Genomic DNA, 26829 nt, shown 5'->3' on the forward strand with positions numbered 1-26829 from the left:
GTGTCTGCGCCTGGTCCTGTTCATGATTGGAGTTACAGGAGTTTTGAGATATACATATTTGCTTACTAGTACCACTACTGGCCATTAATATCTTTATTGCAACTGTGATAGTTGTGTTGTAGTTTACCTACATCCGCTCTGCACCCCCTCCTTTGAGCTAAGCCTCGACAGTCCTTCCTCCAGTGCCCGGTGAGGCAAGGAGGCTTACTGAGGTTAGCTTTCCATCACTGGCAGTGTGCCTGAAGCCCTGCCATAGAGGGAGCGCAAGAATTCTCACTTTTTGACTCCTTGGTGGTTCAACAGCTGCAGTATATGGAGATAAAGCCTGACAACACACGTACTCAACAACTGCAGGCATGCTATAGGTTTACACACATACTTTCTTTGGGGGGCTGAAAACTATAGACTGGGACTACAAGGGGGTGCTGGGAACTGCATGTCAGATGAAGGTATGGATGAACAAAATAGTCTTGCCATACCAATTATCAAGGACCCATCTGCAAGAATCGGAGCCCCAATTTACACTTCAAGCTTGACATCAAAAAGCTTGAAATCTCACACACACACACACAAAAACAATGAGAGCTATTATTCCACACAATTAGCAGCAGTGCACTGTGCAAATGTCAAGTAACAATTCTAATCTTTCACCACTTCATACTTAATGACTGAGCGCGAGACTGGGCATTTCTTTGCACATTTCTACAAATAACAGTTAGAGCCCAATAGTAATTACAGCTGTTATGTTACATTCGAGGTACTGAGGCCTCTGATGTACCCTTTAGAGTTGTGAGCACCAAGGGATAAAACATAAGGAAGAAAAGATGGGTAGCATTTTTATAACACGTTCTTTATTTGCTAAAACAATTATATGAAAAAGCAAGAATGACATTTGTCACAATAACACAAAGACCTTGCTACATAATCATTCATTTGAGTTACAGTAGAAAGTGTGCCGCAGTGCTGCGGAAGGCAACTTTATTAAATAGAAAACAAAGGCTTCAGACAATCACATGAGCATAGTTGTGAAGAAAACTCAGCACATGTAGATGGGCCTAGCAATGACAGCCCCTTGAGCTAGGACTCTGGATCAGCACTTATGGCTTCAAGAGACAACAGCCCACAACTCTTGCTTTCCATGATTGTAAAGACATGGCCAATTTCAGCAAAAATTCATGTCATTCACAGAATCCATCTCTGCCACAGAGCGTGCTATGGTCAGCAGTCAACGTTTTGTTTGTGTCTTCCGACTATGCTAAGTGATGTACAGCTGGACCTGAAGGTGCATCGTGGAGACCACGCGACCTTCAAAACCACAGAGCAAAAAGAGAACAAGGGTGTTGAGCATTGGTTCAACCGAGCTTTAGCCACAGCAGAATTTCAGGAGAACTCCACACGATAAATTCGCTTATCTCTTGAGAATCATATTTTTCGGCAGAGATCTCAAAAATCTGGCATGGATCCAGGACTCATGGACCAGTGTTGCCCACCCCTTAAAGTAGAAGGAGGTTTCCAATACCCAATGATATTCGCGGCACATGGTAGCAGTGTGTTCACCAAAAAGCTTTAGAAAAAAAAGCCATTAGAAGCATCCAACTCAAATGATATTGGTGCAACATCAAAATCGCATAAACACAAAACATGCGAGTAAACGTATTAGGATTATTTCATGTTCCACTTCTGTTTGTGGAACATGGAATCAGCAAGCCCTTCCAAGTGATAATCGCAGGAATCAACCAAGCGCCACTCTTACTCGTGGGATGAAAAAGCACTGTGTCCTTGAAACAATTTCAAAGTAAGTCATTGGCAAGAACCAAGAATGGCTGATTTTATTTGAGACAGAAGCAATAGGAGTTCAGAAGAGCTTCAAATAAATGTTTACGATGGGGTAGGGGGGTATAAAAAACAAAACACCTTTACATCGGGAGAGACTGTTCCATCTCTCCTACGTCCTCTTCTTTTACCCGACTCCTGGAAGCACACAGGTTTCCAGACTCCCCTCCAATCGGGACGCTGCTGTCACCAACATAGCCACTGCATCATGATTGGTCTGAGTTGCCTGCTTTGGTGCTCAGACAGGGAGTGGGACCCTGTGCACTTTCCCCTCTCGGCTGGACAATACAGCCGGATAGAGCCGGCAGAATACGGCCGGCCAGACAGACATGCACACTTACGGTGCACTCGCCACTCCTCCGCCAGCCCAGCCCCACCTTAACCTGGCTACCTGAGGAAAACTAAAATAAAGTTGTGTTATTTTATTTTTCCTTTTTTTTCACTGCACAAAGCAGTGGGGCAATGCTCTTCTTTAGTGAAGGAGCCAACGCTGCTCATCTCCAGTCCAAGATAGATCTGAAAAAGCATCTTTACATCAATGTGCTTCTCATCTGCTACAGGTAATGTTGCACTGTGGTCCAATGAGGAAAGAACACTTCCCTCTCCACACTCCTGAACCTCACCTCCTATTTTCAGAACCCCTATGGCTTGCAAGCTATGTTTGTGCTACCTAGGCCATGGAACGTGCCCACTTCTCTCTGGATATGTGAGGCATTTAAGCAGTGAGACGTCTGAACGGCTTAAAAGCAACTTTACGTCAGTAATATCATGGAACACGAGACAGCTTTAAAATATAACATGGGAATGTTACAGGCACCTCTCACATTCCAAACAACTTCAAAGCAGAAGACACTGGGGGGGTCCAAGCACCGATGATATGGATAGAACATCTAGAATTGTCCTTCAAAGACTCTTGAAGCATCTTAAACTTTCAGGTTCATCTTTGAGTCGTGGGATGTGTAAGTGGAGCGGCGACAACCGACTTCCAAGCATTGGAAAGGACACACAGTTGCAAATGTTCATGGGAATTAGACGCACACGGACCTCCAAAAAACGGTAAGTGGAGTTGGCAAATGGCAGAATATTTCTAGGGCAGTGGTTCCCAGCCTGTGGTCCGGGGACCCCTGCGGGTCCGTGGCTGCTTAGAAATGTTAATAATATTAACGGATTAGGTACCCAGCTTTCATAATGACCCATTGGGGGTCCCCAGATTCCAATTATGATTCAGTGGGGGTCCACAGAAGTCAAAAGGTGGGGAACCACTATTCTAGGGTGTGTGAGCAGAATGGTAGAGCATGAAGAAAGAACGCACACGTTCGTGTTTGTAGTAATTGAATTAGTTGATAGATGGGAAACTGTTCAAGTCATTTAGAAGAGCTGCAGAAATTGAATTTATTCACAAAAAACATAAATTGTGAAGAACACAATTGTGCAATTCTAACAGTGCATATAAATATAAATGAGTTATAAATGTAAGCGCCCAGGCGCGGTACAGATGACCAGGGCACTTTTCATTAAAATTTACTGAAAATAAGATATGTAAAAACTTTTATGTGAATCCAGATATGCATTGAAAACATATTTTAAAATCCTATTTCTTACTGTTTAAGCTTTATCTAGTCATAACACACCGAAGCATTACAGCTACAATAAAACAGTTCAGAAAGTTCAATTTTCATTTTTATAGGCCTGTGAAGCATGAGTAATTGTTTTGTGTGGTTTCTAACTGACTCTCACCAACATTAAGTTTTTTCAGGCAAAGTTCGGTCTCTCACGTGAGGCTTGACTGAAATCAGCACACCAATTTATAATGTTTGGATGACTTTTAGCAAAGGCTGGTATACGGTCACCACCACTTTCCACATCATGATGGACACTGTTTCGACCTCTGGACTTTTATGTGCTAGCACAATGAATTGTGGGTGTTGTAATCGTGTTTTGCGCCCATTGAATCAACTAAGTTAACAAACCTGAAATCGTTGATTTGCAAGGGAAACATTCAGGACGGAAGTCTGTAATGACCTGGAGTAATGCACTCACCTTATGCTGATATGTCTGAGTAACCAGAATAAAACGCAAACGAACACAGACCCCAGAATCCTCATCTGATACAAATCACAAAAAGAGTGGTTTAAATATTGCCTCAAAGAATTTGAAGTGAAATTACATTGGATACGTTGTAAAACACATTTTTGTTTCACAGACTCCGCTTTCCTAGAGCACTGAAAACAAAAAGGACCCCACAACTATTGGCTCTAAATTCTCTGATGTTAGCTTTGTTTTAAAAATCAAGTCCTGTCACTCAGTCCGAAATCCCGCCTACTTCCTCCCGCCCATGATGCCTTGCAGCAAGTCGATGGGAAGTGGGAAGATGATGGTCGAGTTCTTTTCTGCTGCAATGGTGTTCAGAGTCTGTAGGTATCGAAGCTGAAGGGCGGCCGGGGACTCCGATATCACTATGGCAGCTTCTTTCAGCGCCCTCGAGGCGTTCATCTCCCCCTCTGCCGCAATGACCTGCAGAGGAGACAACACAGAAGAAAGTTTTTAAGAATCTCAGGGTGAGGCTATTTTTAACAAGTGCTAATCCTCTGCCCTCAAACCGAGGTCACCTTTGTCACGCTGCCTTCTGGTGAACCTGCATATCTTGTAAGGCAGTGGTTCCCAACCTGTGGTCCGGGGACACCCAGGGGGTCCGCGAAGCCTCGTCAGGGGATCCGCGACTGCTTAGAACTTTAAACAGTGTTAGCAGATTAGGACCCCAGCTTTCAGTAATGACTTAGTGGTGGGTCCCCCGACTCCAATAATGAGTCAGTGGGGGTCCACAGAAGTCAAAAGGTTGGAAACCACTGTTGTAAGGAGTTAGACCCTTGCATCCAGTCACAAACAAGCTCCTCCAAAGAACTTCTTAGCTCCAGTGTGGCAACCCTTGCTCGGGCTAGAAGGAGAAGGCAGAAAGATTGTTCAGGGACAAAGCAAGGATGGGTTAAATTCAGTTTGACACTTGCTTGTTTCTCATCTGCAGTACCACAGTGATTGAATGAATGAATAGTTTTATAAAGCGCACAGCTACTCAGAGAGTGTCCCGGGACTGAGTGCCCACTCGCTGCGTCCGCATTTAAGAAGAGAAAAGGCTAAGCAAACATGAGCCCTATAGGATCTGATTCAGAGTTTCGCCTATGGAAGCGCTATCTGGCAAAATGGCAGACGTACAACGTCCGCCACACTGGCCCTGGATATTCCGCCTTATATCTATATCTCTAGCAGGGTGGCATAGGTTTTTCCCTGAAAGTGAGAGTTACTGCGATGGGGGACAAACTACATTAACAAATCTCTGGTGGAAATTCTGTGGCTGTCTGTGTTTTTTGATGGTGACATTTACTCCACTAATGTAGATACTAGAAAAGCTGTAAAGTGGGAGTGTATCATCAGGGCTCACTTATAGTGCCATAGTAGGGAATGTTTCTTTTTTTTTTTTTTTTTAGAGAAACACAACTTTTTGAGCGAGCCTGCCACTGGTGCAGTTGGCACCTTTCATTACAGACATGGTGTTTGCATAAGGGAGGTCTCCTCGTTTCAAACATTTTCTACTCTACTGATTTGTGTGCCACAGCTGTGGATGGCAGATTGGCAGATCCTCTGGTACCATCCTCCGAATGATCAGGCAAAAGTCCCTGCTCACCGACTTATTAGTGTTATAGGAACAAGGCCAAAAAGAGGTTATTCATCCTTTAAGAAAACAAGGTCACTCATCCCAGATCCAGGAGCAGTTGGCTCCATGGACAGGAAGGGCTGAGCCAGCTTGACAGGAGCTATTCCTGCCCAAAGCTTTGTAAAACATGATCACTGCTGAAGACTGACAGGTAAGTTACTATCATGGTGGTGCAAGGTATCTGCATGGATAACCGTCAGATAAGTACAATCCAGAGAGCTTCATTTATAAAAGAGTAAGGCCCAGATTCTCAAAGGTTTAGTGACTGTTTAGCATTGCTCATGTAATGATAAACCAATGCTAAACATTTTTGGCATTCATATTTGCATTGGTTTGTGATGCATGGGAAAACCCACTGCAACACCCGTGGAACACCTCCCTCTCGCGGGGTGAGGCACAGTAGCGACTTGCACTGAATTACTTTGCACCATATCTATGAGGTCGTGAAAAGCCACAGAAAGTGGCTTTGCGTGGCCTTGTAGGTAGGGGTCTGCAATCTGCGCCACTGGTGTGTCATAAAAAGTGATGTACCAGCGGAGCAAGGGCTTGTAAATAACATCATCAAATTATAAATTATCGTTCCATCAGTGTAGAAAAAGCTAGACACATATGAAGGGTAGGTCTCTCAAGGGACATAATCCATACAGCACCATACTCTGAGAAATGTAAAGAAGGTATAATTGGTGAAGTTGCCAAACATCCAGTTGGGATACCATTTGTCTCTAGCGGCTGCAGAGTGGGTTACATTCTCCTGGAATGCCTGGCTCTGCATGAGCATTGAGAACAGACATTTGGAAAGGTGGATCAATTGTGAAGGACAGTGAAGGTCCCAAAAGAGATTGTACTGGCTGCTGCCAAGATACTGTTCTGTGAAGGTTACATTTGACATGGTGGTAAAAACAGGGCAGAAGAGACCAAGGTGCTTGGTATCGGAAACATTACCTTTGCTCTCGCCTCCCGAGCGGCCTCCGCTTCTGCAGCCATCGCGCGCTGTAGCTGGATGGGCAGCTTCACGTCCTTGATCTCTACTCGTTCAACCTTTATTCCCCAGTCATCGGTTGCGTCGTCCAAGGTGGCCTGTGAAAAGAATGGGAAGGTTGAGCGACCCACGGATTTGCATACGCCTGTTCATAGCACTATCCCATGAGTGACCAGAAACTAAGGGGCATATTTATGGAAAAGTAGTGCAGTGCAGTGCAGCAAGCCACTTTGCTGCGCTGCGTGACAGGGAAAGGACAGGAATGCGTCATATTAAAAGGCAATGCGGAATGCGTCATATTAAAAGGCAATGCGGCACATTCCTGTCCTTTCCCATGCACTGGCTCACAATGGGCTGCCTAGTGCCAATGCAGGCATCCTTGCAGCATGGTTCGAGGGTGCTTGCGTTGCATGCAGGATTGTTTTTGTGCAGTAAGGGGCACCTACCTGCACCAAAACAATCCTGAGAGGCTTTTTCCTCAAAGAGGAAATAAAGATATTTCTCCTTGTTACGCTTCTTCTGAAGAGATGTATCCTTTTGGCGCATTCCCAGGTTTACCAGTTCTGGTAAACATGGGAATGCTTGAAAACCCATGGGAGTTGCATGTGAACATCCATGGAATGCACATTGAAAGGCCTCCCTGGCACAGAGTAATGAAACGCAGCAATTTTCCCTGTGTTGCATTACTTGAGATTTATGAAGCCACGCAAGGGTGCCTTACGTGGCTTCATAAATCTGACTTAAGGTTTGTGTCGCACATGTGCCACATTGCATGGTGCAAGCTCGACGCAAACCGCATCATAAATACGGTCCTCAGCGTGTCGGGTTGTTCATTCTTATTCAGGTCCCAGATTTAAAAAATGCCAAGAGTGTTGGCACTTAAGCTCCTCAAAGGTAAGCAAAAGCAAGGGTTTTTTCTGGAAGTTCTACAGATAATAGGATTAAAGTGTAATTTTTTACCATTTAATCATGCTGGAGCAGGACTGGTGTATCTAGTTTCAGAAGGTAGACTATTTTGCAAAAAGCAAAATGGGAAACAAGACAAGGGGTGGAGAGTGGAGTAGATGGAATATCTATTAGATATCCTATCTGAGACTAAAACATTCTGGGACAGTAACAAACCGGATGGTCTGCTAGCGCCTCTGCTCTTTTGCATAAACCTCCTTGGCACTCTGCGTACAGGTAAGTTAGGGTAGAAACACGGTGATGTGGTAATATGCTAAGATAGTAGTCGTGTAATAGGGTTCCCAAGCTGAACGTAGGTCATGAATAAGTTTATCCTTATGAGAGCTGTCAATGTTACTGCAATCCAGATCAAGTCCTAACATGTCACAATTTCAGGACAGATTTAGGATACACAACAACCCATTCTGTAGTCTTGGATCTCAGGGGAAACATCTGTGGGACACGCCTAAATAAATATTGGACATGCTTCCACCACATGCCTGTGAACAGAGGAATTCCCTTCCAGTTCCCATGTTCCACACTCAGAATTTCCCACAGATCAGAAAAGTGATGAAAATCTGATTCACCGGCAGCACATGGAGCCAATGAAGCCCTAGGATAACCAATGTGAATTCATATAGTGCTATATAAAGAACCACATAATAAAAGCACTAGTACACACAAGTTATTTTAGCTATACCAAACCTCCAACGTTCCATGTTTAAGGTGTTTCGGATACATTACCCCCATGTTTGGTAATTCCTATAACTGCATCTGCTGATTACATCTGTATTTGAGATGGTATTATAGTTTAAGACAACATATATTGGCAAAACCAATAGGGTCTGGTTTTACTGTACCAACAAATGTAAACACAATGCTGTTTGCAAGCATTGTATTTACAAATGTTTATTATATTAAAGCATCTCTTGCTGGCTTTACCACCGCTGGGAAAAAATAGCACATATATTGCTTTCTGTGTAGAATGCATAAAGGAGAAAAAGAACCAAATGTGACACACAACATAGTTGAGATTATTTTGCAGATTTAAATTAAACCCTTGTGAATTCTAAGTTCCTGGAGGGCACAATGATATGTCCCTAGCTTATAACATAATGTGAGAGAGTAACACTCTACTTGTTGGAGTCAAGCCAAAGCCCACTCTACGTGGATTTCAAAGAACTGTTGACAGATGTTATCTATATAGCTATGATGTCAAGACAGACATTAAAAGTGGCTAACTTACCTAAATAAGCTATTATTATGAAACATAGCCATGCACTAATATTTGCTGTAGTTGGTCAATCATAGACATACTACTTTGGAGGTCATTTAGATTATGTGGGGGACTGTACAAAAATCTGGGGAAGTGTCTAGAAAGTGGGTTTGAGTGTATTTTCTGCTATTTTTGCAATAAGAGAAATATACTTCATTCCGTGCCTTTTAGTACGAGAGAAGAGGAAAAACGTGTTTTGCACACTAGAAAAGACACACAAACAATGCTTGCACATTTATCTCTACATTTGTGGTAATGCCGTGAAATCTGGTTGTGGTAACAGTATGATTGAATCATGGCATAACAGCAAAACATCCAATATTCTGTAAATGGCTCCATTACTGGGGGGGGAGGGGTGTGCATTTTCTTCCAAATTGCAATGCAGCACAGCCCTGCTGTATATGAACACCAGAGTGCAGTCCTGAAAGTGTTTCCTCTGGTACCCAAAATCCATTGTTCACTCCTCTTCAGGAGTTCCCTAGGGCAGCGGTTCCCAACCTTTTGACTTCTGTGGACCCCCACTTCATTATTACTAGATCCTGGGGACCCCCCCACTGAGCCATTACTTAAAGCTGGGGACCTAATCTGTTAATATTATTTACTTTTCTAAGCAGTCGCGGACCCCCAGGGGTCCCCGGACCACACGTTGGGAACCACTGCCCTAGAGCAAAGTATTGATAGATGCTGGGAGGTAGGTGGTGATGGAAATAATAGGGATCACAAGTGGGACCATAAGTGTTGCTTTAGAGATGAGGAATTACCGGGATAAATCGGTAATCTAAATCCAAATTCTTCATAGTAGTTCACGCTTCGGCTCCTCCTGCTCTCAGCAGGCATGGTCTTCACAAAGAGGAGTTTGTAGGCTTCAGAGAAGGGTAGCCTTACAGGATAGTGAGGGCTTCTGGGATTCAGGGTAGGGTGCCATTAATTGATAGTAATGCATGTTTAGGGCTTAGGGAAGGGTAGAGGTAACAGGTATAAGAGTTTTTTATGGTTCAGGGTAGCGGTAAGGTTTTTAAAGTTCAGAGATGGGCACTGTTAAAGGATAATAATGGGTTTTTGGGGTTCACAGAATGGTAGTGTTTAGGTGTAGTTGGGGTTTTATGGTTCAGGCATGGATGGTAAATGGTTTGTAGGGTTCAGGGTAAAGTAACAATAAGGGGTTAGTGGGGTCAAGGGAAGGGTACCGTTATGGGTAGTAAAGACTTCTTACAGTTTAGGGAAGGGTAGCAATAAATGGTAGCAAAGGGTTTTAGGTTCAGGGAAGTGAAGGGTGTTAAGGTTCATGAAAGAGTGTTGTTAAAGGGTAGTAAAGAGTTTTTAGGGTTCAGCAATAGGTAGCATTAAGGGGTAGCAAGGGTTTATTAGGGTTCAGGGGTGGGTAGCACTAATGTGTAGTAAGGATTTATGGGGCAGGGAAGGATAGCATTAAAGAGTACTAAAGGATTAAGGATTCACAATGGGTATCTTTACGAGAGGGTGAGGGCCTTTTGGTCAGGGATGAATAACGTTGAGGGGTAGCATGCCTTTGAAGGGTTCATGGAAGGCTAGCGTTAAAGGGTTATGCGGGTTTTTTAGTGACCAGGTATGGATACTGTTAAGGAGTAGTAAGGAGTTTTAGGGTTCAAGGAAGGATAGTGTTTGAGGGACAGTAAATTTTTCAGGAAAGAGTAGCATTAAGGAGTAGTATGGGTGTTTGGGGGTTTCAGGATGGAGAGCTGTAAGAGGGCGACCTAAGGAGTTTTTAGTTTTCAGGGAAGGGCAGTGTTAAGGGATACTAAGGGTTTTTTATGGTTCAGGGATGGGTAGCTGTAATGGGTGGTAAGGGGATTTTAGGGTTCAGGGACAGGTATGTTTAAGTGGTAGTAAAGGATTTTAGGGTTTCACAAAGGGGTGCATTGAGGGGGATAACGTTTTTTTTAAGTGATGGCTAATGTTAATGGGTAGTAAGGTTTCTTGGGTTCACAGAAGAGTAGCATTAAGCAAGAGGGTTTTAAGGTTAGGAAAGAGTACTATTAAGGGTAGTATTAAGATGTAGTAAGGATTTTAGGTTTCAGAAATGGTAACATTAAGGGTTGGTAAGGGATTGATAGGTTTCAGGGACGGTAGTTTTAAGAGGTAGTTTTGGTTTTCAGCGATCAGGTATTTATAGCATTAAGGGAGAATAAGGGGTTTGTAGGCTTCGGGGAGTTACAATAAGGGGAATGCCTCCCATCTTTGTTGCTGCCAGAGAAGAACGTGCACTATAAATATCCAAATACCTAGCAGACATATAACACTGCAGTGGCATGTGTGTGACTGAGTCAAGCTCTGTTGTACCAAAATAGCTAGACTTGACAAAGAGCTCAGGCTCACACAAATGATTACAGCTCTTGGAGGCTAAGCACTTTTTCTGTGGAAGCACACATCTTCTGCTCAATCAAAACCTGTATTCCTGTCCACCAACATGTGGTTGGAGTCAAAGCTCCTCTCTCTAGTACTCATCGAAGCTCTTTTTAGGTAGATCACATAAGATCAAGCCAGGTCTAAAAAGGTTATTGGGAGTGCTTTGCAAGATCTTACTGGTGATAGTTTAGAAGGAGTTAATTAGGTATATCTAATCCATTTGACAATATTGCAAGGGGTAATTTGCAGCAGTAAGGAGAGGAGATGTCTGGACATCCATCCTTTGCACAGATTGTTTTTAGTAAATCCCAAAAGATGCTGAAATCCATTAATCTTTGCATTTGTTTGTCATCAGATCCTATGTGACTTTGAAGGATCACAGCAATTCGTTGAGAGGAAAAGCTGGTTTAAAACCTACTTCTTCTGGGTCAGCCGCTGTCCATTTAGCCACTAGACCGCGTATCCCCAAAAGGAAGTTCGTCATAATCCTACACTGTATGTAAGAGCTGTACTTCCGGGCCATTAGGCTTGAGACTTTGAGGTGGATTGTCAATGAGTCTGATCACGCGCACTCTGCGTAAATTGCATAGTGCACTATATGATTTGTGGCTTTAGCCTGACAGTTTCTCTTGCACTTTGTGGCGCTGATTATTGGCTGAGCTGAATCGCTGTGCTGATGCCAAGCCTGGTGGAAAGTGCACTGCGCGTCATACACTCCTAAAGAAAAGTAACTAACAGCTCTGTTTTTGGCATGTCTGATCCACTGAGACTGTGGGATTAAAATGAAGGAGGACTCCTGTCTCAACAACATGCAATTACAGGCAAGGACCTGATGGTGTGGCACCTCGGTTACTTATGCTGCAGTCTGCCAACTAGAAATTGTCTCTATTAGACTGAAAGATGTACATATGTGCAACAAACCTAGGCCCATATTTATACTTTATCGCGCGCATTTGCGTCATTTTGTCGCAAAAGCAGCACAAACTTGCAAAATACAATTGTATTTTGTAAGTTTGCGCCGTTTTTGCATCAAAAAGTGGCGCAATGCGGCGCTAAAAAAGTATAAATATGGGCCATTGTTTTTCATTGCTGTGACGTCACTCACGCCCTCCTGCCTCACTCGGTCTCCAAGGACTTGAGGGGAGCAGTGGAGTGGTGGATGAGTTTGCCTTTTCCTTCCCCTCGCCCACCTCTGAGGTCCCCACAGGCCTGAGGAAGGCAGTGGAGTGTGCCAGGCCCCACAAACCACCCTCTCGGCTGTGGGACTGGGCAGCTGCGTGTGGTAGAAAGGGAACTGCCCGTTTCACTCTGGCTGAGTCGGAGATGCTGTCAGCGCAGTGCTGACTCTCCGCTTTCTGACGGAAAGCAAAGCACCAGCATCGGGTGGTGGGTGGATGGATGTCCAAAGGGTGATTGATGGTAGGCGGTGGTAGATTTTTTTTATATTTTTTATTTATAAAGAGAGATTAACCGGATGTCCATAATTATTTTTCATTTTTTAAGGAGGGAACTCTGAGTAGAGGGTGATGGCAGGATTCCAGACATGCATCAGTCTAAAGGTACTGCTGGAGGAGGGGACCTGATGGGGTTGACACCATGCTGTGCAAAGCTCAACTATGTGTGGCGAGATTTAGATCCATGGGTAATTTCCAAATCGAAGGGATCGGATGTACCAAATTCACGTGTCAAAGCCATTGAGTGGGTACTGCCACTGCCACCCCCAAAAACATTACATGCCGCAGTTGATTCCATTTTACTGGATCATGCCCAGAAGGCTCTACAATATTGGTTGCCGGCGTTAGCTATGAAAACAAAGTAAACTATTTAAAAGTAAATAGAATAAAGATAATTATTTATTAGTGACAAAGAAATGCCTTTGTTCTGAGAACAGAATGCACGTGTGAGTTATCTTTGAAAGCAACATAAAATAGAATCCGAAATTCCACACTCTCTGGGAAAGTGATAATGAAGTGAAGGATTCATTCAATCAAGCCGCTTCTATCGATGCACAGTCAGAAAATGTGCAACTGTGCACCATGCAAGTTTGCAACTTGCGTGCATTTGCAACAGCGAAAGAGATAAGATGGAACGTCAGGGCGGAGCAGTCAATAGTGCAGCAGCTGCAGTGGTGCAGGGGTCCAAGGGGCCCACTCTTCTCCAATTACAAACTAGCAGAGGGGCGTTTTCTTTGTTTGCCCCAGGGTTCAGTGGCCCACTTACTAAGCCACGGCTGAAGGTCTTTCCACTATGGTGGACGCCCATCTACACTCTGTTAGTGACACTGGCAAAACCTTCACCCAGCCACAGTCTGGTTCACTGTGAGCACTGCCACCCAGGACCAGCAGCTCATAAGCAGCTATAGTTCGATCACATTCCACTGCTGATTTTTTTAGGGGCGAGCGCAAAGCGCTCCGTCCCAAGCTGTAATCTCTCTTTGGGCTTCCAACCACGCCCATGTCACGTCAGTCACTTTCATTGGTTCGTGGCCTTGCCTTTTAAAATCCGCTTGCTTTCATTTGTGAAAGGCATGCATACATCATGCCTTTTCCGGTGTTTAGCCCACCTACACAGCACGGTAAACTACTGAAAACACACGAGGCTCTATGTTTTCAGCATGATTTCTGGACTACTTTATCTGTTTATTTTCCACGCCGTGCGATCGCGCTAGGGTTTACATAGCGCAATCGAGCTCAGTTTTCTCTTTTGCAATTTCTGCACGATCTCGCTGCATTTTACATAGTGCGGTCGAGCTGCGTTTTTTTTTCTTTTAATTTGTGTGGCAAGAAAAGTCCGGTTAGGAGTTTACAACGCTAATAGCTCTAACTCGAGCAAATGCGAGACCCGTTGAATTGAAAATGCTTGTTTTTTTGCTTTGCTATTGACCTTCGCATCCCTTAAAAAATCGGCACAGAACTACACCAAATAAAATGTCACCCACTTTGCTTTGCCTCTGTTAAGCTTTTCCCAATTTAGTCAAGGGGGCTTTACAGGGACCCAAAACACATGGGTGTAAGGAAATTCCTTTTTTTGCTGCAAAAGGCTATCATAAAAAGAGCTTTGTGTGTGTCACCGAATTTAAAAAGCCGATCAATGCAAATCTTGAAAAGCTATACATGTACTTAATGCATTAATAAAACAGGCGAGTGCTGTACAGGAGAGGTTTTCATATTACAAGTGGGCCCGGGTGGGTAGGGAGGGGAGGGGGGCATGGAATAGGAGGGGACCTTCCTTTATCCAGAGGGGCGAAGGTGCATGGGACAAAACTCGTGGGACTGTCAGGGAGGGGTAAACTTCTGAGAAAGTATTAGCAGCGATATCAGTTTAAATAGCAGAAAACATTCAACATAATGCCATACAGAAACTTCTTTACACAGGCTCCCCGCCTCCACTAGGAAGGCCGTCTCCGGGTTGTACATGACCTTACCATTGTTCTGTTATCTACAACCTCAAAGTTTACTCTGTGGAAATAGAACTACATTGGAGCAAACGCCTGGAAGTGCTTGAAAGTCACATGAACAGTTACTCAGTAGGGAAGGCAGTCTCTTCACATGGGCTGCACAAACATCTCCAGGAGGTGCTTCTTCCAAGACTGAAAATAAACTATTTATTTTACAGAATACTTACCTGTCACATGTTACAAGCAGTGTTAGAAACAAATAATGCTGGAAGTTGAGGCTTTGTTGCTGGTTATGGGAAATGTTTTACGCCCCATTTAATCCACCTGGCTTTTTTCCCCTCTGCACTACCTGGTTTATGGGATTCTGCTGTGAGTTTCAGTACCTAAGTGTCAAGCTGAGCTGTAAACTGTTATAATGGACTGGGAGTGCTTAATGCTAATGTTGGCCTTTTAAGATAAGGTCTGCCGTTTCACAGCTTGTGTAAGAGGTTTTGGGCTAGTTGTATGTGAACACGCGTGTGCTGGCTGAGCTTGAATCTACAGCCTAACTCAGCCCGATATCTGCGCACAGGTAGCCTGTCACAGAAGGCATCCTTAAGGGACTGGCGAGGGCCAGGCAAAGCCTCATAATGTGATTAAGCATTAATAGTGGGAGTATGTACATCTCGAGTGATTTCTAAAATGATTGTGCTTCACTGTATTATACAGGAGGGGCACAATCTGCTCCAAACAACAGTTTTGTCATAGTTGTGCCTAGAGATTTGTGTGACGCACCCGTATGATGGTAGATCAGGATGCAGATCTGACAATACTTTCTACAGATCTGAACTCTCTGTGGCACTTCAAGATTTATTGTTTTTCTCTGACTTAGCTTGTAATAAGAACTGGGGCTTTGAATCACTCAGCTTTTTAGGATTTTTACTCTTCTGGCTAGCAGGATTATCAAAGGCTTTCCCACACAATTGGGTTATTAGCCAGTAGTTAGGCCTGGTAGTAGGGACAATGTAGCTATGGGCAGGCCTCAGGGTCTCAGAGTTCTTTCCATAGACTACTTGATGGGGCCACCTTGGAGGTTCCTAAACCAAGGCAGGAGTGTTGGGGAAGGGGTGGAGTAATGATGTATCACCCCATGGTTAATCAAAGGTCCCTACCTTCTATAATATTACACCCCCCCACTTAAAAACTCCTGCACAAGGAAGAAACATTTAAGACAAGTCTGGACCTGATGGAAACAATGCTGGAGGAGAGAAGAAGCTTGACCACACTGCAAAGACAGACTCAAGGACTTCTGATTTCAGTTGTCACCCAGGGAGTACACTTGTTTCTCCTGGTCAGTGGTTCTGGCCCACCTCCACACCCTCTAATGGATAATGGACAGTAGAAGGATTGTTCTGCTGGGGGATGAGGGGGGTTGGGGTGTTCCTGTAGAGTTTTCCCATATCTTCTGTGGACTGATCCTGCAAGAGTATGATCTCCAAAGGGAAGGGACCCCTGACTTCTACTCACCAAAGTGTTCTGCAAACAGCCAACGAAGACTGTAGGACCCGGAGAGTGGATACAGGGAGGGTACTATGCCTTAATGACCTGGGGCTGCTGCTAGGGAAGGCCCTAGTTAGGAGAATTGCCAGGCATCCAGATAGGTCCTCTGTGAGGAGAGAGGGCAGTAAAAATGTGACTTTCCAAGAAATGCAAAATTTAGAGGCCAGGAGGCCTAAAAAACACCCCTGGTGACTGGAGCATGCCACAAGGAGCAAAATGTGACTTTCCTGTCTAATGAATCATTATAGGTATTAACAAATGTCACTGTAAGGTGGTACTATCTTTAGTGATTATTGGTTTCTTATGGCACGCTTTTGCTTTATTAATGTGATAACCCCATGACAAAGCCAACAGGCCTGTCTTTTGAAACTACATCCCACTGTATTGTTTCCACTTCATATGGAGGGTCTTGTTGTTATACGTTTCAGGATTCGCTAGGGACATGAACTATTGTGATGGTATCACCATAAGTATTTCCACCTTCCATCATGCATGTATTTGTAAATTTATCTGTCACAATGAAAAGTGTGTGAATAATAAAATACTTTCCCTTTTTATAAGTAAAAACACTTACTGGGCATGATTTATTGAGTGTTGTCTGTTGAGTGCTTGTGGACTAGGGTACTAACTCACTTCCTGTTCCCTGAGTAGACCTTAAACTGTTAAACTGCTCTGCATAGCTACCCTGAGAAAGTCGAGTGCTGCCACAGGGTACTTTGGTCCCAGTAGATGTAAGGATGCAGACTTTGTACGTTAGAGGGAGCCATATGCTTCCCACCTAGCAATCCACTTTCTTACAACGGTTTGCCTTCAGCAGTATTAGAATTAATCGTGTGGCTGGTAGCCGGTGGGCATGTTTTGAAGGTCTTTTACTATAATCACTGCAGTCGTTGTGGGGACAAGAAAGCGTGCAAATCGCCTGCAGGATGAAATTTAAAAGAAACTTCAGTACAACGAAAAATTGAGAAAGTACTGAGACTTAAGTACAGAAAAGTGCATATGGATCCACACCAACACAGCCCACATTTGTGAGGTTCTTATTTGTTCTATTTAATGTAAAACTTGATACTGACAACATCGGCTGAGGTTAGGGGCAGGCATTGCGTAATTTGAGCCGGTGCCTGAAGGTGGCATCCACCGGGGCTTATTTTTGGGTACCGGCACTTATTTTTCCTAAAAAAGTTTGTCCAAGAAGCAAGGGAGAGAAAACATACAAAAGGGGAAAAGTCAAAGAAAGAGAAATATGGAAAAACAATGGCAAAAGGAGCAAGAGGGGATTAAAAGAACATGAACAAGTGAGATGAAGAGGAAGGCAATGTCTGGAAGTGGAATAAAGACCCATCAGTCAGAATCATGCAAAAGCAGCCTTGTATTCGACAAGGCTGTGGGCTTCTGAACAAAACTGTGGGCCCCACCTCATTCTTTTACAGACTGAATACTGGGGGCAGGTCTAATACTTCATCCTGAGTCCATGCAATCAGAAGTAGGCCTTCGATTATTTATCATCTGATTGATCTACTTTTCTTGGATGCTCCAAATACATAAATCTTTGGATAAATTGCCTCCTTGCAGTTTGACCTTAATACATATTTCTGGTCCCTCTGAAAAGTCCACTAGTGCAAGAAATGGTAATTTACAGCAGACATGCATGCGTTTTCCATTCATTTACAGGTGCTGAACCACGAACAGACAGAAATATTAAGGCTTAAACGGAGGTTATTGGGCTACAGATATTAAAGCCATTATTAGATTGCTGATTTGAGAATGATACAAATGTTTGTATATTTTGCTATCTTTTAATTACACAGTCATGCACATTGTCCCTTGAATCTGTCTGGCCACTAAACCAGTTTAAAATCTAATTAAGAAATAGACTATTTTAGCAATCTAAGTGTGTAGGCATGTTGTGTTACAGGACTTTATTTGTGGGTCAATTCTGAGAAATATTTCCATGTTTATCATATGAATTATATATAATGTTAGCGGTTTGGTATGGTTAAGGTACAAGAAGAAACCAAAAGGAATTTAAGGCCAAATTACGAGTTTGGTGGATGGGAACACCCGTCCTCCAAACTCCCAACAGGATAGCCAGCACTGTAGTGGTGACCTCCCCGCAGGACGTATCATGACTTTCCCGCTGGCCTTACGGGTGGAAACCAAGGTTTCCGCTGGTCAGCCCAGCAGGAAAGTGGCAGCAGCATTGTCGCTGGCTCATAATCGACCCATGTGAGTATTGCGAGGGTGCTGGGTAGGGGAACCCCTGCAATTCCCAATGCCAACCGCATGCAGCACCGCCCTGGCTGATTGCGACCTGCACCTGCTATCAGCCTGTCAGGATCACTAATCCCAGCGGAGACGGCGGTACCTAGGCGGTCTGACCATCAGGGTCGTAATGTGGAGGTCGGACCGCCACAGCAGAGGCAATCCTGACTGCCACCACGAGTTTGGTGGTCTAGTTTACCGCCAGATGGGTAATCAGGCCCTTAATTTGACTGATTTAAAAGTAAACTACTGTAGTTGGTAACAAAAGACAAAAAATAGCATAGAGTTGATTGTTGGTTACACCAGTACAAAATAATCCAAGGTTTAAAGTGCCCCCTAGCACAACAGAGTGCAAAAACTCCTTCTGCACACTCAGTACTTAATAAAGCACGAGGTCATTTGTAGCCCTTAACAAGATGACAATAATAAGCCATAGTACAAACAACTGTGACCTTTCATGGCCTATACTAGGTCCTTTGTGAAGCGGCAAGTGCACCAATTAGCAATGTTTGATGTTTAAACAGCCTAAAAATTAACAGTTTAACCCTTGTTAACATTTTGGACTCCCACCATCTTTTGGGATTCCGTGATGTGGTTGGTTGGCTATACCACTCAGGTCTATTTATATGAAGAGTGGAGGCGGCCAAGCCACAGCCCTACTCTTAGGTTTGATGTGTAATACTGCTTTTGCCATTCATGGCAAACCTATTGTGCTCTATAATTACTGTAAGGGGCTTTGGGTCATTCTCCTTCAGCCATTTCCCCTTTTGCAGCAAACTTTCAGTCACAGGATTGAGAATTGTCAATCACAGCTTGGCTCTTTCCACAGGTGTTTTTCGGTATGACAGTTTTTCTATTGGCTATCTGGAAGTGTCCTTCAACCTGCTTTGGAATGCATCACAGACTATTTTAGATCTTAAGTCAGTCGTCAAGCAGCCCAGTAACCAGGGACTGAGAACTGACACAAGCAACTGAAAATGAAAATGTCACTTACCCAGTGTACATCTGTTCGTGGCGTCAGTCGCAGTAGATTCGCATGTTCTGCAATAGCTCGCCATCTGGTGTTGGGCCGGAGTGTTACAAGTTGTTTTTCTTCGAAGAAGTCTTTCGAGTCACGGGACCGAGTGACTCCTCCTTTTGTCTCCATTGCGCATGGGCGTCGACTCCATCTTCGATTGTTTTTCCCCGCAGAGGGTGAGGTAGGAGTTGAATTGTAGTAATAGTGCCCATGCAATGGAGTGACTAAGTATGCACCTATTTAAGGTTGAGATGATACATATATAAATAATTGAAGGTAACTTCCAAACTGCTACAGGCTCCCGGGGAGGCGGGTGGGCACATGCGAATCTCCAGCGACTGATGCCACGAACAGATGTACACTGGGTAAGTGACATTTTCAGTTCAATGGCATCTGTCGCTGTAGATACGCATGTTCTGCATAGACTAGTAAGCAGTTATCTCCCCAAAAGCGGTGGATCAGCCTGTAGGAGTGGAAGTAGTTTGAAATAATGTTCTTAATACGGCTTGACCTACTGTGGCTTGTTGTGCGGATAACACGTCTACACAGTAGTGCTTGGTGAATGTGTGAGGCGTAGACCATGTGGCTGCCTTACATATTTCTTGCATTGGGATGTTTCCTAGAAAGGCCATGGTAGCACCTTTCTTTCTGGTTGAGTGTGCCCTTGGTGTAATGGGCAGCTGTCGTTTAGCTTTAAGGTAGCAGATTTGGATGCATTTAACTATCCATCTGGCTATACCTTGTTTTGATATTGGGTTTCCTGCATGAGGTTTTTGAAATGCAATAAATAGTTGTTTAGTTTTTCTGATGTTTTTTGTTCTGTCAATGTAATACATCAATGCTCTTTTGACATCTAATGTATGTAGTGCCCTTTCAGCTACGGTATCTGGCTGTGGAAAGAACACTGGAAGTTCCACTGTTTGATTTAGATGGAACGGTGAAATAACCTTTGGCAAAAATTTAGGATTGGTCCTAAGGACGACCTTATTCTTGTGTAGTTGTATAAAAGGTTCCTGTATTGTAAACGCCTGAATCTCGCTTACTCTTCTTAGGGAAGTAATGGCGATGAGAAATGCCACCTTCCAGGTTAGGAACTGTATGTCGCAGGAGTGCATGGGTTCAAAAGGTGGACCCATAAGTCTAGTTAGGACAACATTTAGGTTCCATGAAGGAACAGGTGGTGTTCTTGGTGGTATAATTCTCCTAAGGCCCTCCATGAATGCTTTAATGACTGGTATCTTATATAGGGAAGTTGAATAGGTAGTCTGCAGGTATGCAGATATTGCTGCAAGGTGTATTTTAATGGAAGAGAAAGCCAGGTTAGATTTTTGTAAGTGAAGCAAGTAACCCACTACATGTTCTGGAGTTGTGTGTAATGGTTGTATTTGATTAATATGGCAGTAGCAAACAAACCTCTTCCATTTACTTGCATAGCAGTGCCTGGTGGATGGCCTTCTGGCTTGTTTTATGACTTCCATACATTCTTGGGTAAGTTGTAAGTGCCCGAATTCTAGGATTTCAGGAGCCAGATTGCTAGATTCAGCGATGCTGGATCTGGGTGTCTGATCTTTTGGTTGTGCTGTGTCAACAGATCTGGCCTGTTGGGCAATTTGATGCAGGGTACTACTGATAGGTCTAGTAGCGTTGTGTACCAGGGTTGCCTTGCCCAAGTTGGTGCTATCAATATGAGTTTGAGTTTGCTTTGACTGAGTTTGTTTACCAGGTAAGGAAGGAGAGGGAGAGGAGGAAAAGCGTAAGCAAATATCCCTGACCAGTTCATCCATAGGGCATTGCCTTGGGACTGTTTGTGTGGGTATCTGGATGCGAAGTGTTGGCATTTTGCGTTCTCCCTTGTCGCAAACAAGTCTATCTGAGGTGTTCCCCAGAGTTTGAAATAAGTGTTCAGGATTTGGGGGTGAATTTCCCATTCGTGGACCTGTTGGTGATCTCGAGAGAGATTGTCTGCGAGTTGATTTTGGATCCCTGGTATAAATTGTGCTATTAGGCGAATTTGGTTGTGAATTGCCCAACGCCAAATCTTTTGTGCTAGCAGGCTTAACTGCGTGGAGTGCGTCCCCCCCTGCTTGTTTAGATAATACATTGTTGTCATGTTGTCTGTTTTGACGAGAATGTATTTGTGAACTATTATTGGTTGGAAAGCTTTTAGTGCTTGAAAAACTGCTAGAAGTTCTAGGTGATTTATATGCAGTTTTGTTTGATGTACGTTCCATTGTCCTTGTATGCTGTGTTGATCGAGGTGTGCTCCCCACCCTGTCATGGAAGCATCTGTTATTACGTATTGTGGCACTGGGTCTTGGAAAGGCCGCCCTTTGTTTAAATTTATGTTGTTCCACCATAGAAGCGAGAGGTAAGTTTGGCGGTCTATTAACACCAGATCTAGAAGGTGACCCTGTGCTTGTGACCATTGTGATGCTAGGCACTGTTGTAAGGGCCTCATGTGCAGTCTTGCGTTTGGGACAATGGCTATGCATGAAGACATCATGCCTAGGAGTTGTAGTACCATCTTTGCGTGTATCCTTTGTGTTGGATACATGCGTTGTATGATGGTGTTGAAATTTCGAATTCTTTGTGGACTTGGAGTGGCTACTCCTTTTGATGTGTCTATTATGGCTCCCAGGTATTGTTGTACCTTGCGCGGCAGAATTTTGGATTTTGTGAAATTGACGGTGAACCCTAGTTTGAAGAGGGTTTGTATGATATGGTTTGTGTGATTTGAGCACTGTATTAACGAATGGGCCTTGATTAGCCAGTCGTCTAGATATGGGAACACATGTATTTGCTGCCTTCTTATGTGTGCAGCGACTACCGCTAGGCATTTGGTAAAGACTCTTGGTGCGGTTGTTAATCCGAAAGGCAGTACCTTGAATTGGTAATGTATTCCTTTGAATACAAACCTTAGGTATTTCCTGTGCGATGGGTGTATTGGTATATGGAAATAAGCATCCTTGAGGTCTAAAGTTGCCATGTAGTCGTGTAGTTTTAGCAATGGCAATACTTCTTGTAGTGTGACCATGTGAAAGTGGTCTGATTTGATGAAAGTGTTCACTACTCTGAGGTCTAGGATTGGTCTCAGCGTTTTGTCCTTCTTTGGTATCAGAAAGTACAGTGAGTAAACTCCTGTGTTTATTTGTGTGTTTGGCACTAATTCGATTGCATTCTTTTGCAATAGTGCCTGCACTTCTATCTCCAGGAGATTGGAATGGTGTGTTGTCAAATTTTGTGCTTTTGGTGGTATGTTTGGAGGGAATTGTAGAAATTCTATGCAATAACCATGTTGGATAATTGCTAGAACCCAAGTGTCTGTAGTGATTTCCTCCCATGCTTTGTAATAATGACTTATTCTTCCCCCCACTGGTGTTGTGTGGAGGGGGTGAGTGACATGTGAGTCACTGTTTAGTAGTAGGGGTTTTGGGGCTCTGAAATCTTCCTCTATTTCTAGGGAATTGCCCTCCTCTATATTGTCCCCGAAAACCTCCTCTATACTGTCCCTGGTAACTGGACGGTGTTGCTTGTGAGGTGCTGGCTTGTGTGCTTTGACCCCGAAACCCCCCTCGAAAGGGCGTTTTACGGAATGTGCTGTAATTCCCTCTGCTCTGCGGGGAGTAGAGTGCGCCCATGGCTTTGGCAGTGTCCGTATCTTTTTTGAGTTTCTCAATCGCTGTGTCCACTTCTGGACCGAACAGTTCTTTTTCATTAAAAGGCATATTGAGAACTGCTTGTTGAATCTCTGGTTTAAATCCAGACGTTCGGAGCCATGCATGCCTTCTGATAGTTACAGATGTATTAATTGTCCGTGCAGCTGTATCTGCAGCGTCCATGGAGGAGCGGATCTGGTTGTTGGAAATGGTCTGTCCCTCCTCAACCACTTGTTTTGCCCTATTTTGTAAGTCCTTGGGCAGATGTTCAATGAGATGTTGCATCTCGTCCCAGTGGGCTCTGTCATAGCGCGCAAGTAGTGCCTGGGAGTTCGCGATGCGCCACTGGTTTGCAGCTTGTGCTGCGACTCTTTTACCAGCTGCATCGAACTTGCGGCTTTCTTTATCTGGGGGTGGTGCATCTCCAGATGTGTGGGAATTGGCCCTTTTCCTAGCTGCTCCTACAACGACAGAGTCAGGTGGCAGCTGTGTAGTGATGAAAACCGGGTCTGTAGGAGGCGCCTTATACTTTTTTTCCACCCTTGGTGTGATTGCCCTACTTTTGACCGGCTCCTTAAAGATTTCTTTCGCGTGCCGGAGCATACCAGGGAGCATAGGCAGGCTTTGGTATGAGCTGTGGGTGGAGGAGAGTGTGTTGAATAAAAAATCATCCTCGACCTGTTCTGAGTGGAGGCTTACGTTGTGAAATTGTGCTGCTCTAGCCACCACTTGAGAATACGCGGTGCTGTCTTCTGGTGGAGATGGCTTCGTAGGGTATGCCTCCGGACTGTTATCTGACACTGGGGCGTCGTATAGGTCCCATGCGTCTTGATCTTGGTCACCCTGGCTCATGGTGGTGTGAGCTGGGGAATGTGAAGGAGTTTGTGCTGGTGAGACGTTAATCACAGGTGGAGGAGAGGGTGGTGGGGTAACTCTTTTCACCACTTTTGGTTGTGGTGTCTGTTCAGTCTGGAACTCCAACCTTCTCTTTCTCCTAATGGGGGGGAAGGGTGCTTATTTTTCCTGTCCCCTGCTGTATGAAGATACGCTTTTGCGTATGGTCCACATCAGTTGCTTGTAGCTCTTCCTCAAACCTATGCTTTTGCATCTGGGAGGTTAGCGAGTGCTCTTCTGTATAAGAGCCTGAAACTGGGTCGCTTGCAGTTTGTTTCGGCATCGAAACCCTGTCTGCGTGTTTTTTCAGCTCCGAGGTGACTTTTTTCTTTTTCGGGGCCGAAACCTCTCGGCGTCGATCTTCTTCGGTGCCGCTGTCTCGGCGTCGAGCCGTGTCCACACCGGTATCTCGGTGTCGAGGCTTGTCTCCAGCACTTTCTCGGTCCCGAGAAGGCTGCGTGCCGGTGTCTCGACCGGAGTCGGACGACCTCGGCGCTGTTTGGGCCTTTTTCGGTGCCGACGGTCGGTCACCGAATTTATGGGTGGAGCCATGGCCGGATGGCAGTGGCGTCCCCTGGGCCTTGTAAATGTTTTTCTGTGTGGTTTTCGACGTCTTACTCACGGTTTGTGTATCGTCGAATCCTTCGGAGTCCGATTCTTGGATCGAGAAGGTACCTTCCTCTTCCTGCTCCTCGAACTCTCGGTGGGCTGTCGGCGCGGACGCCATCTGAAGTCTTCTGGCTCGACGGTCTCGGAGTGTCTTTCGGGACCGGAACGCACGACAGGCCTCACAGGTGTCTTCACTGTGCTCAGGTGACAGGCACAGGTTACAGACCAAGTGTTGGTCTGTATAGGGGTATTTATTGTGGCATTTGGGGCAGAAACGGAACGGGGTCCGTTCCATCGGCGTTCTTCAGCACGCGGTCGGGCCGACCAGGCCCCGACGGGGGATCGAAAAAACTACCCCGAAGGGCACCGGAGCTCTTCGATCTTCGATGCGGTGTGGAATCTAAGTACGCCGATCCCGAACGCAACAATACCGACGAAAATCTTCCGAAATTAGCTAATTTTCCGTTCCGAAACTTGGAGCGACAGGAACACGTCCGAACCCGATGGCGGAAAAAAAACAATCGAAGATGGAGTCGACGCCCATGCGCAATGGAGACAAAAGGAGGAGTCACTCGGTCCCGTGACTCGAAAGACTTCTTCGAAGAAAAACAACTTGTAACACTCCGGCCCAACACCAGATGGCGAGCTATTGCAGAACATGCGTATCTACAGCGACAGATGCCATCGAACATGGATGTTATAGAAAAAGAAGTTGCTTTACTTTCTCTGGCATTTTTTAGATGCAACACTTAACATTCACTTCACAGTACTACAGCGTGGATCGCCAACTGTTTATAATAATGGTGGCCATCAAGGAACCACATTCTATATAGTCTTAACGTTTTTATTTTTTTATTTTCCATGATGGCTGCTACCTCCTGCTCTTCTTTATGTGTGGCTGACCAGGACTGTTGTTGGGCTCTCTACGTACCATGTACGACGCACCAGAGTGGATGAAGCTCGAAGCAGGGATCAGCGTCTGGTGTTCGTCATCCGTGGAGATTCGGCATTTGGGCCGAGTTGCTTTTTCCCCTCCACTCCATTGCTCTGCTGCATCATCTGCCCAGATGCCTGTCGCCTGCCCAACCGCGATGCCGTAGTCAACGGTCACCTGCCCAGCCGCCTTTTGCCTGCCAAGCCGCGGTGCTACTTGCCCTCTCCCATGCCATTACCACTGTTTAGGAGGATGGACTGCTGAAGGGAGCCCATGAGAAGTCTTGCAGACCATGTGCTGCCACAGCCTGGGTCTGGCTTTTGGCCTGCATTCATTGGCACCTGCTGGAAAATCTCCTGATGGATACCTCAGTGGGGGAGAGGAAAGGTGAGCAAAGGAAGGGGTTTGGCAGCTGGAATCCCCCAATAGTGGGGACCTGGGTAGGAGGAAAGCACGTTCAGCAGCAGAGGCGGCCATGGGTAGTTTGCAGTTTGGCTTGTTGCGCCAAGCCCATCTTCTCTACCCACCCCCTTCTGCCCACTTGAACTGACAAGTCGCAAAGAAGGAACTTTGAGAGTAGGGGAAGCTCACCACAGCAGTCTATTTTCCTTTACGTGGGGCATTGTTCAACTTCTTCTAAGGAGGTGCTAAGGCGGGAGGCTGTTATCTACCGACTCAACGTTTGTTTGGACCCGTGCTTCTTAGTCAGTGCAGAGGACTGTAGAAACTCACCCGCAGAGAATTTTGCAGGCTGGTGCTGTGCTCCGTTGATCTGTGGAGATGGCAAGTGACACCGGAAGGACAGGATTGGATACCCCATGCTCCCAGTGTAGTTCAGTGATTAAGATTTTACGTTAAAAGGTGCCTGAGGAGTCTTTTTCCTTTCCAATCCCAAGAAACATGCTGAAGTGGGGCATGTCTGTGGCATTAGAAGAGCACAATGAGAGGAAAGAAGCTGAAATTGGGGTGTTTGCTTCCAGGGAGGGTTTGCACAAAAACTAAATCTAACCTCTTAAGGAATAGAGACCTCCTAGTCTCAGCGTTAAAGGGCAAGAATCAAATTTTTTCTCTTTGGGGAAAAGGAGAAGTCTTTACTGCAGCTTTTTAAAATAAATATATCTCATCTCATGATGGATCAAATGAGGTCATGCAGTCTGCTGGCACAAGCGGGCCATGTTCTGAGGAGGTCTCCTCATTATTCTTTGGGAGTTGAACAGGGTAATTACACCGCTCCACGTGCCTCTTAAGGAAAAAGATGATAATGGCTCTCAAAGGGTGCCCATCTCAACTCTTTTCTCCCCTCTACTTCGGGTGTTGTCGTTTCCAGTCTCGAATGGGGCTGACAAGTCCTCTGCTCATCTTCTGGAGGGCCAACCTCAAAGTATAGACTCGC

The 26829-nt window shown here is 44.9% G+C and overlaps 1 protein-coding gene across 2 annotated transcripts in view; it reads right to left on the bottom strand.

The window, feature by feature from the left end:
• Positions 1 to 831: 831 nt before the first annotated feature.
• STOM (stomatin) overlaps positions 832 to 26829 on the bottom strand; it is a 129635-nt gene continuing 103637 nt past the window's right edge. For both annotated transcript variants that reach the window (XM_069241663.1, XM_069241662.1), the window contains exons 6-7: positions 6485 to 6619; positions 832 to 4347 (exon numbers count right to left, since the gene is read on the bottom strand). In XM_069241663.1, coding sequence (XP_069097764.1) covers positions 4153 to 4347; positions 6485 to 6619 — 330 coding nt within the window. In that variant the 3' untranslated portion in view covers positions 832 to 4152. The remainder of the gene's footprint in view (positions 4348 to 6484; positions 6620 to 26829) is intronic.

This window comes from Pleurodeles waltl, chromosome 6, assembly GCF_031143425.1.
Source record: "Pleurodeles waltl isolate 20211129_DDA chromosome 6, aPleWal1.hap1.20221129, whole genome shotgun sequence".
Classification (NCBI taxonomy): Eukaryota; Metazoa; Chordata; class Amphibia; order Caudata; family Salamandridae; genus Pleurodeles; species Pleurodeles waltl.